Here is a 10,792-nt window from a genome sequence, read left to right as displayed (position 1 = left end):
GTTTGTGTGTCTCTGTATGTTTGTTTGTCTGTTGTGTGTCTCTGTGTCTGTATGTTTGTGTGTCTGTATGTTTGTATGTTTGTGTCTGTGTGTGAGTTTGTTTGTCGTGTCTGTACACGTTTTTGTGTGCACATTGTGTGCATGCCTCCATGTGTGTGTATGTTTGTGAACGTGTATTTTTTCTTCCCCGAACAGAAAGCGGGCGAATACATCTTTCATCGGCGTGGATTGTAGTCCAACGAACTTCTGTTCGGTTGCAAGGATTCCAGCCAAAGTTCGATTCAGCATGGTGAGTGACTGTCGAAGTCTTATATGTTTGTAATCTGGAGGACAGTCAGTGGGAGAGAGTGCTGCTGTGTTTAATGTAAAACTGATGCGCACACCCGAGTGTTGTTAGAGCCGCACCCATCCAGGAAAATGGGAAGTATTCCTTCATACACTTGACTTGTGCCTGGTCGCTGGTAGCCATGCTTTGGGGAGTCAGGAGGTGAGTTACTCACTGGAGAATTCCCAGCCCCAGACCTAGAGAGATATGAAGCTGTTGACAGAGAAGGAGGAAGAGCGAGTGGAACAGATGAACAGAGAGTGTCCAGAGCAAAGAAAAAGTGAGTGCTAATGGTGGTGAAGGAGCGATTGAGATGTAAAATGAGTGTCAATGAAAGTGCAAAAAGGAGAAAAAGGGTCTGCTCTGTACCAAAAGAACAAAGTCAACAAAACACAAACAAGATAGTGCAGGGAGGGGAGGTGGGGACAGGGGGAAATGGTGTAAGAAAAACAGAGGAAGAGGTCACGTTCTGAAGTTCTGAAATTCCGTTTGGAGACCCCGAGACTGTAAAGCACTAATTGGAGAATGGGATGTTCCTTCAGTCTGTGTTGAGCTTCATTGCAACCAGACCCAGGAAAGGACAGAATCATTAACAGGAAAGCAAGGTGAACTGTCACCTTGAAGTCAAATCAAATCAAATTGAAAATGAAACATGTAGAATCACCTCTGAGTGTGTGCATATGTATTTTTGCTCTTTTAAGCAGGAAGCACACGATGGTGAGGTTAATGCTGTCAAGTTCTCTCCAAACTCCAAGATCCTGGCGACTGGAGGCAGTGACAGGAAAGTGAAGCTATGGGACATTGTTGGAGGTGAGTGTTATGGAAGGTCACTCTGGATGATCAGAATATGGCATAGATTGAACTGTCCTCAAATTAGCTTTAGTGATAGCTAAGAAAAATCACAGATCAGCGGTCTGATCATTTAGGATTAAGAATGAGACAGGCTCAGTGTGTGAGGGAAAGGGAATGTTTGTAAATGTGAGAGAGAGGGGGCAAGTGTTAATATGTGAAAGATAGAGGGAGAGAGAGATGGAAAGGGTAAATGTGGGAGAGAAAGAAAGAGAGACAGAGGGAAAGTGTAAATGGTGAGTTTTGAGAAGATTTGTAGCTCAGGTTGTAGCTCAGGTTGAGGTTCTGGATGTAGGTTTGCTCGCTGAGCGGAAAGGTTCCCAGAGGTGTATAATAACATCTCTGAGCACGTTGATTGAAAAATATTGACCTTAAAATAGAGCTCTTAGATGTTTATTTCTGAATTTGTGCTGGGTTCGCCATCTGAGATGTGTTTGAATTTGTGGGAATTGGGTGTCACTGACTAGAGCGTCATTGCCAGCAGCATGTTGGAGTCAGCCACGTCGCTGTGGGTCTGGAGTCACACATCTACAGCACAGCATGTAAGGATGGCAGATTTCCTTCCCTGAATGACATTAATAAGCCCATAACAAACAGGAACAGGAGTAGGCCATTTGGCCCCTCGAGCCTACTCCTCCATTCAATTCAATCATGGTTGATCCAACATGGCGGCATGTTGGAGTGGGCGGCACGGTGGCACAGTGGTTAGCACTGCTGCCTCACGGCGCCTGAGACCCGGGTTCAATTCCCGCCTCAGGCGACTGACTGTGTGGAGTTTGCACATTCTCCCCGTGTCTGGTGGGTTTCCTCCAGGTGCTCCGGTTTCCTCCCACATTCCAAAGATGTGCAGGTCAGGTGAATTGGCCATGCTAAATTGCCCTAGTGTTAGGTAAGGGGCAAATGTAGGGGTATGGGTGGGTTGTGCTTCGGCGGGTCGGTGTGGACTTGTTGGGCCGAAGGGCCTGTTTCCACACTGTAATGTAATCTAATCTTTAAAAAAAAATTCCTCACACTTGCTTTCCAGCCCCTTCCCTGTAACCCTTGATTCCTCGACTGATGAATAATCTCTCTCTCTCTCTCTCTCTCTCTCTCTCTCTCTCTCTCTCTCTCAGCCTTAAACATACACAAGACCTCTGCCCCACAGCTCTCTCTGTGACAAGGAGTTCCAAAAACTCTCAACTCTCTGAGAGAAGAAATTCCTCCTCATCTCTCATTTTCTGAAAACAATGCTGTCGGTTTGGGATATTTTGGATCTCTCTTTATACTTCCAGTTTTATAAAATTTAACAAAATTAAATAAGGTTCATGCAATTCCTCCACTCAATGAGCAGATGTTAAAGTCAGAAGTGATTTATGTCAATGTCAGGTTTAGATTATAACTAAAATTGAGCAGAGACCTGCTGTCATCCTGGAACAGAATGATTCTGCACCTGAGGCTCAGGGTTAGTGCTACTAGTCAATTCTTTCATTAGTAGAACACGTAGGGGTAAGAGGGGTAAAAATGATCTTTGGCAGTAGCATGAAATTATGGGGAATTTGAGAGCATGTTTATACTGATGTTAAATGGTGCAGAATCGAAGGAGAAGACTTTTTAAAAAAATAGATTATAATGTCGTCTTCCTCCATATTAAACTGATTTGAAATTAAATAAGATTGGCTTTCATGTAAGCATGAAAGTGATTAGTTCGAAACTGATAGTAGGGCAGTCATGGCTTGTAAGAAGAACAGGGGTCAATATTTCATTTCATAGTCACTGATGGATCCTTAACCTTAAAAGAACTCATGTGAAATTCCTAAAATGCAAATCAAATTCAAAACCATCCCGGATCTCGAGCTCTCTCTGTCTCTCCTCTCTTCTCTCCTTGAAAGTAGAGGTGCAGGTAGATAGTGAAGAAGGCGTTTGGTATGCTTTCCTTTATTGGTCAGAGTATTGAGTACAGGAGTTGGGAGGTCATGTTGCGGCTGTACAAGACATTGGTTAGGTCACTATTGGAATATTGCGTGCAATTCTGGTCTCCTTCCTATCGGAAAGATGTTGTGAAACTTGAAAGGGTTCAGAAAAGATTTACAAGGATGTTGCCAGGGTTGGAGGATTTGAGCTATAGGGGATGTGGTGGAGGCTGGTACAATTGCAACATTTAAAAGGCATTTGGATGGGTATGTGAATAGGAAGAGTTTGGAGGGATATGGGCTGGGTGCTGGCAGGTGGGACTAGATTGGGTTGGGATATCTGGTCAGCATGGACGGGTTGGACCGAAGGGTCTGTTTCCGTGTTGTACATCTCTATGACTAACCCGATAACGAACAACAAGACTAATGATTTCTGCAAAACATTATCGACATTCTAAAACTCTGACAGTTTCATTTTAATATATTTTCTTTGTTTTGCCTTTCACACAACAGTTTAGGATCACTTCAGACAGCTCCAATCCTACTGAATCAGAGTCCCTGACTCTATTCACAGGTCCCTGAACTGTTAGTGGGAGTCTCTGACTCCCTGATGTCCCCAACCCCTCTCTTTTTAGAGTAAGTTCTTACCAGGACCGATCCTTCTCGGGCTGGACTGAGATGAGAAGCAGCGAGGGGTTGAATCAACCACGGCTTGAATGAGAGGAAACCCAAACGGATATAAAATATTTCCATCTGGCCGGCTGATCCCTCTAAACTCAATAGTGGACTCAAGGCTCTTAAACCACTGCCCCCAGTCCGTCCGTGCCAAATCCGACTCTCAGCACCAGATGAAGATCTGGACCCGGTGACGGGGGGGATGTCTCTCTGTTCCGCGATCTGTTAATAAACACTAGCAATTCGGGCTGCTTCTGTAAAATTTCACACTTTATTCAATCACGTCCAGTAACGGAGGTTAAACACTTCCATGTTTCTCTGAGAAACTGCACACTTGGCTTAAGACAAAGACATTTTTATACTTTTTTGAGGCCAAAATCACAGAGTACATTCAGACAATTACCAATCAATTTTAATGGAATGGCTTTATTGACAAGCAACTTTGCCCAATGATATTTCCTGGGAACAAACCTTGTTTTCCAACATCCAAGTATTCCTATCTCATGAACATAGTCTCTGGACCTTTTAGCAGGGTTAAAGGCCATTTCATGCAGCTTTGAGCAGAATTGTTAATTTGCAACATAGAAGCCATTTTGTCATTTTATTTGCATTAAGAAGCCATTTTATTGCCACCTATGTTAGTAAGAGCATGTATTAAATGGTTGTTCCTGACAACAGCTAGTGACTTCTGCCTGTATTCAGATTTCAGATCCTCATATGCAGTCAGAGTATGAAAATATATTTGTCATCTTTACTAAAAACAGAATGTTTGGAGTGGTGGAGAGGGCCTTTCCAAAATAATGCTGGAGGTGCCACGCCCAACCCAGCACCCACTGTTTTTTTTTGTTGGGGGAAGGGTGAAGGGTTTTGGGGAAGCAGGTTGAACTTTCTGCACTTGTGGTTTCACAGAGGAAGGTGTGCATGTCACAGCACAACTATCTACAAGCACAGGTGAAAGTGAGGACTGCAGACGCTGGAGATTAAAGTAGACAGTGTGGTGCTGGAAAAGCACAGCAGGTCAGGCAGCATCTGAGGAGCAGGAGAGTCGACGTTTCGGGCAAAAGCCCTTCATCAGGAATGAGGCTGGGAGACTTGGGGATGGAGAGATAAATGGGAGGGGGGTTGGGGGGGGGAAGGTAGCTGAGAGTGCAATAGGTGGATGGAGGTGGGGTGAAAGTGATAGGTCAAAGAGAGGGTGGAGTAGATAGGTGGGAAGGAAGATGGACAGGTTGGACAGTTCATGAGGGTGGTGCAGAGTTGGAGGGTTAGATCCAAGATAAGGTGGGGGGGGAGGGGAAATGAAGAAACAGGTGAAATCCACATTGATGCCGTGGGGTTGGAGGGTCCTGAGACAGAAGATGAGGCATTCTTTCTCCAGGCATCAGATGGTTAGGGAATGGCGATGGAGGAGGCCCAGGACCTGCTTGTCCTTGGTGGAGTTGGGGGGGGGGGGGGGGGTTCAAGCACATCCATGTTTTGTTAGTGGCATGTCCAAAACATGGCTTATAGTCTTCAGACCTTTCAGGAGAATTGTCTAAAATGCCAGAGCTCTTTCAATCCCCTTTGAAGAGATCTGGTATCTGAGGGATATGTCCAGCGACATCTTTGGTGTACCTTTCGATTAGAGGTCAAACGCTCTTTGGAATTGCTAAACTTTAGATCCAAGTATACGTAAAAAGTGGATAAAGCCATTGGAGCTGGCAAGTTTAGATTAGATTACTTACTTAGTTTCAGACATTAGATTAGATTACTCACAGTGTGGAAACAGGCCCTTTGGCCCAACAAGTCCACACCGACCCGCTGAAGTGCAGCCCACCCAGACCCATTCCCCTACATTTACCCCTTCGCCTAACACTACGGGCAATTTAGCATGGCCAATTCACCTAACCTGCACATTTGTTTCTGGACTGTGGGAGGAAACCAGAGCACCCGGAGGAAACCCACGCAGACACGGGGAGAATGTGCAAACTCCACACAGTCAGTCGCCCCGAGGCTGGAATCGAACCCGGGTCTCTGGCGCTGTGAGGCAGCAGTGCTAACCACTGAGCCACCGTGCCATCTGAGCTTTTGTCATGGATTTAAATCTCCTTGCCTTGAAATTTTGTAAAGGAAACTGGAGCTTACCTTTTAAAAGGACCAAAGGCACTTGCTTTCTCATTGTCTGTCGAGGAAAGGCCAAGCTTTATCTTTTAGGATTTGTGCTGCATGCCATGATTGTGCTGATTTTACAACCTAACATTATCACAGTGGTGTGCCTGTCTGTCCTCAGTTTGATCGACAGCTGCAAGTGCTGATAAAATCTTTTAAAGTGGGTGTATAAACACTTTTTTTTTTAAAGAAGGGATTAAATAACTGAAGGGAGGTAAATGCAGTGAATGGGTTTTATCAGTGAGACTTTTTTATGTAGCAGACATTAAATCTGGCCATGGTGGCTAGTAGGGGAGATGGAATGGAAGACAGAAGTGCAATGTTTGTGATGTGGGAGCATGGGGTGAGTTGACTTAATGCAGTCATTGTTAATGGATACCCGAGTGTGTAGAGGGACACAGGTTAGCACAGAGGATCTGTGAGCAAGGTGGGGCTGGATGCTGGGTGTGAGGGGTCAAGTGTGGGACATAAGGAAGGTGAGGGGGAGTGTGAGGTGTTGGAGGGGCTGCTCTCTGTTTTGTTTTAAACAGGTGGGTAAAGGTCCCGGATCAACGAGGCTGGCCTTTCCCAAGCCCATCCGCACTGAGATAACCCTGTGGCTGCCTCTGAACTCACTCCGGAGGACAAATTCCTGACCCTAATTAACATCCACAGCACCAACCCCCCAAGCCCTGTCCTCCCCCACTCCATCCTCATAAACATAATGCCACCAGTATGGGCTAATTCTTCCAAATGGGGGTTCACAGATTTGTGAGTTTTCTAAACTGTCACTTTGGACTCAACGTTGAACCTCAGGCCAAAGCACTGACAGCACAGTAACAGATCGACATGCTTTCATGGGTTATCTGGGGCTTGTCGTTAAGCAGCACAGAAAACAGTAGCTAAGCAAGAGTTGTAACAACCCCTTGATATTCAGTGGCATTACCATCAACATCCTGGGGGTTGCCACTGACCATAAACTCAACTGGACTCACCACATAAACACAGTGGCTACAACAGTAGGTCAGAGGCCGCAGCAAGTAACTCACCTCCTGCCTCCTCAACACCTGTCCATGGCACAGGTCAGGAGTGTAATGGAATACTCCCCACTTGCCTGGATGGGGGCAGCTCCAACAACACTCAAGCAGGAAGCTGAGGTTTTTCCTAATCCAGTACCAATGAGCTCTTGTTTTCCTTCTGCAGTATGAACTTATCAGCCACAAATATGAACTTTTGAAGTATAAACCCAAAATAGGCCCAATAATCCCAAAACAGTGGTATTATCGCCAGACTATTAATCCAGAGAGCAAGGAAATGTTCTGGACACTTCGTAACATTCCAGCCAGAGCAGATGGTGGAACATGAATAGGATAGTGAAGAAGGCATTTGGTATGCTTACCTTTATTGGTCCGTACATTCAGTATGGGAGTTAGAAGGTCATATTGGGGCTGCACAGAGCATTGATTAGGCCACTATTGGAATATTGCATAGAATTCTGTTCTCCCTGGTACAGGAAGGATGCTGTGAAACTTGAAAGGGTTCTAAAAAGATTTACAAAGATGTTGCCAGGGTTGGATGGTTTGAGCTATAGGGAGAGGCAGAGTAGGCTGGGGCTGTTTTCCCTGGAGCTTTGGAAGCTGAGGGGAGACTTTATAGAGATTTATAAAATCATGAGAGGTATGGATAGAAAAAATAGTCAAGGTCTTTTCCCCAGGGTGGGGGAGTCCAAACTTAGAGGGCATAGGTTTAGGGTGAGAGGGGAAAGATTTAAATGGGACCTTTCACGCAGAGGGTGGTACGTGTATGGAATGAGCTGCCAGAGGATGTGGTGGAGGCTGGTACAATTGCAACATTTAAAAGGCATCTGGATGGGTATATGAATAGGAAGGGTTTGGAGGGATATGGGCCGGGTGCTGGCAAATGGGACTAGATTAGTTTAGGATATCTGGTCGGCCTGGATGAGTTGCACTGAAGGGTCTGTTTTCGTACTGTACATCTCTTATGACTCTACGAATTGAATAAAATTTGAAGTTAAGGGTTCAAACATGATAATGAAAACTATTGTCAATTGTTGGAAAAACCCATCTGATTCACAATGTCCTATCGGGAAGGAAACTGCCATCCTGACCTGGTCTGGCCTACATGTGACTCCAGACCCACAGTCATATGGGTGATTCTTGACCGCACTCTGGGTAATTGGAGATGGGTAATAAATGCTGGCCCAGCCAGTGACCCCCACATCCTGTGAATGAATAAAAACAAAGGCACCTTCTGTGAAATAGTGGAGTCAAGGGGTTAAGTGCCATTTTCTGTAAAAGCGTACAACAGAGATCTCGGAGCTAATTCCCTGTCTGGATAAGTCTTAACAAAGTAATTAAACTACATGACCTGTTCTGGCTGCGGTTAATTTTAAAAAATGATTGCACAACACTGCTGCAGACTTTTTGTCTCCAAACATGAAATCCAGAGAGTGGCTTTACTTTGTGAAGATATTGTGTGAATGAGTGATACCCAGACTGTTGTCTGCAAATGGCCTGACCATCAGTAATTACCCCTGAGCACAGTGGAAAGGGTTGGTGTGTTCCCATGATAGAAACGGAATGTTTTATGAGTTTTTCTCAATGAGATACCTTCTGATCAGGAAGGGTCAGAAATCTTTTGACCAGTGAAGGGGTAGGACCCCGGCTAAGGATCACTGCTGGACAGGACAAAAGCAGACAGTGCTGCAGAAACTCAGCAGGTCAGGCAGCATTTGTGGAGAGAGAAATACAGTTAATATTTCAAGATCAGTGACCCTTGACAAAGCTCCATGAACTTGAAACTGTTTCTGGCTCTGCCAGATATGTTGAGTTATCCCGGCACTGTCTGTTTTAGGTTCTGATTTGCAGCATCTGCGGTTATTTATTTTTAGTCACCATTACACAGAGACCCAGGCAATATCCAGGCCTGGGCTGACAAGTGGCAAGGGCAGTTGCGCCATCTCCAATGACCATCTCCAACAAGAGAATCCAACCATTGCCCCTTGACATTCAATCGCATTACCATCAGTGGACGCTTTACTGTCAACATCCTGGAGGTTTAACACTGATCAGTCACCTGGTTCAGCTGGATCAGCCACATAAACACAGTGGCTACAGCAGCAGGTCTGAGGCTTGGAATATTATGGTGAGTAACTCACCTCCTGACTCCCCAAAGCCTGTCCACCATCTAAAAGGTGAAAATGTGTTGCTGGAAAAGCGCAGCAGGTCAGGCAGCATCCAAGGAGCAGGAGAATCGACGTTTCGGGCATGAGCCCTTCTTCAGGAATGAGGAAAGTGTGCCCAGCAGGCTAAGATAAAAGGTAGATTAGATTACATTACAGTGTGGAAACAGGCCCTTCGGCCCAACAAGTCCACACCGACCCGCCGAAGCGAACCCACCCATACCCCTACATTTACCCCTTACCTAACACTACGGGCAATTTAGCATGGCCAATTCACCTGACCCTGCACATCTTTGGACTGTGGGAGGAAACCGGAGCACCCGGAGGAAACCCACGCAGACACTGGGAGAATGTACAAACTCCACACAGTCAGTCGCCTGAGGCGGGAATTGAACCCAGGTCTCTGGCGCTGCGAGGCAACAGTGCTAACCACTGTGCCACCGTGCCGCCCACATAGGGAGGAGGGACTTGGGGGAGGGGCGTTGGAAATGTGATAGGTGGAAGGAGGTAAAGGTGCGGGTGATAGGCTGGAGTGGGGTGGGGGTGGAGAGGTCGGGAAGAAGATTGCAGGTTAGGAAGGTGGTGCTGACTAAAAGGCACCAGTCAGGAGTGTGATGGAATACTCCCCTCTTGCCCTGGATGGGGGCAGCTCCAGCAGTACTCAGGAAGCTCTACACCATCCAGGATTAAAGCAGCCCCCACTTGATTGGCTCCACATCCACAAAAATCCACTCCCTCAACCACCAACGCTCAGTATCAGCAATGTGTATTATCTACAAGATGCATTGCAGAAATTCACCAAAGATCCTCAGACACCACCTTCCAAACCCACCACAGCTATATCTAGAAGGACAAGGGCAGCAGATATGTGGGAACACCACCCCATGCAAGTTCCCCTCCAAGCCACTCACCATCCTGACTTGGAAATATATCACCGTTCCTTCGGTGTCTCAGGATCAAAATCCTGGAATTCCCTCCCTAAAGGCATTGTGGGTCGACCCACAGCACATGGATTGTAACGGTTCAAGAAGGCAGCTCACCCCCACCTTCTCAAAGGGCAACTAGGGAAGGACAGTAAATGCTGGGCCCAACCAGGGATCCCCATATTCCATGAACCAGTCACTCAGGTCAGCTTTAAGCTCTATATCCAAGGAACTGTAGCAGGGCTTCCCTACAAGGTTTCGCTCTTGCATTTTGACTGAACAGGAATAAGAGAAATCTGCATAACTCAAACTGCAAGGGCTCTTCTCTCTTTGGACAAAATAATTACACGCCTCAATTGTTTCAAGTCTACACCCCAGGGAAAAACAAATGCAACAGAGAGTTCCTGAACTCCTAAGCCCAGCATCACAGAGTTATCACACTACAGGCGGAGGCCATTTGGCCCACTGTGTCTGCATCTCTTCAATCATCTTCTGCCTAACTCCTGCCTTTCCCCATATCCCTGCACGGCGTTTCTTAACATCGAATGCCCCTCTTGAATGTCTCAATTGAACGCACCTCTGCCCCATTTCCAGGCAATGTGTTTCAGACTCTATCTGCTGACTGTGTGAAAATAAATTCTCACATCATCCTTGCTTCTTGTGCATGACACTTTAAATCTACCTTTATAATTACGCACTCTCGAGTGTATGTGATTGTGTGTGTGTCTGTATGAGTGTGTACCAATGTGGGTGTGTCTGCATCTATGTATGAGTCTAGATTAGAGTGGTGCTGGAAAAGCAC

General features: G+C 46.0%; 1 protein-coding gene across 4 annotated transcripts in view; it reads left to right on the top strand.

The window, feature by feature from the left end:
* LOC122550962 (autophagy-related protein 16-1-like) overlaps positions 1-10,792 on the top strand; it is a 103,344-nt gene that overhangs the window by 63,326 nt on the left and 29,226 nt on the right. For 3 of the 4 annotated variants that reach the window (XM_043692513.1, XM_043692511.1, XM_043692514.1), the window contains 2 exons: positions 196-289; positions 1,027-1,135. In XM_043692513.1, the coding sequence (XP_043548448.1) occupies positions 196-289; positions 1,027-1,135 (203 nt within the window). The remainder of the gene's footprint in view (positions 1-195; positions 290-1,026; positions 1,136-10,792) is intronic. The other variant, XM_043692512.1, reaches the window with a different exon arrangement.

This window comes from Chiloscyllium plagiosum, chromosome 6, assembly GCF_004010195.1.
Source record: "Chiloscyllium plagiosum isolate BGI_BamShark_2017 chromosome 6, ASM401019v2, whole genome shotgun sequence".
Taxonomy (NCBI): Eukaryota; Metazoa; Chordata; class Chondrichthyes; order Orectolobiformes; family Hemiscylliidae; genus Chiloscyllium; species Chiloscyllium plagiosum.
The sequence above is the reverse complement of the archived record's forward strand: the minus strand, read 5'-3'. Positions and strand labels throughout refer to the sequence as shown.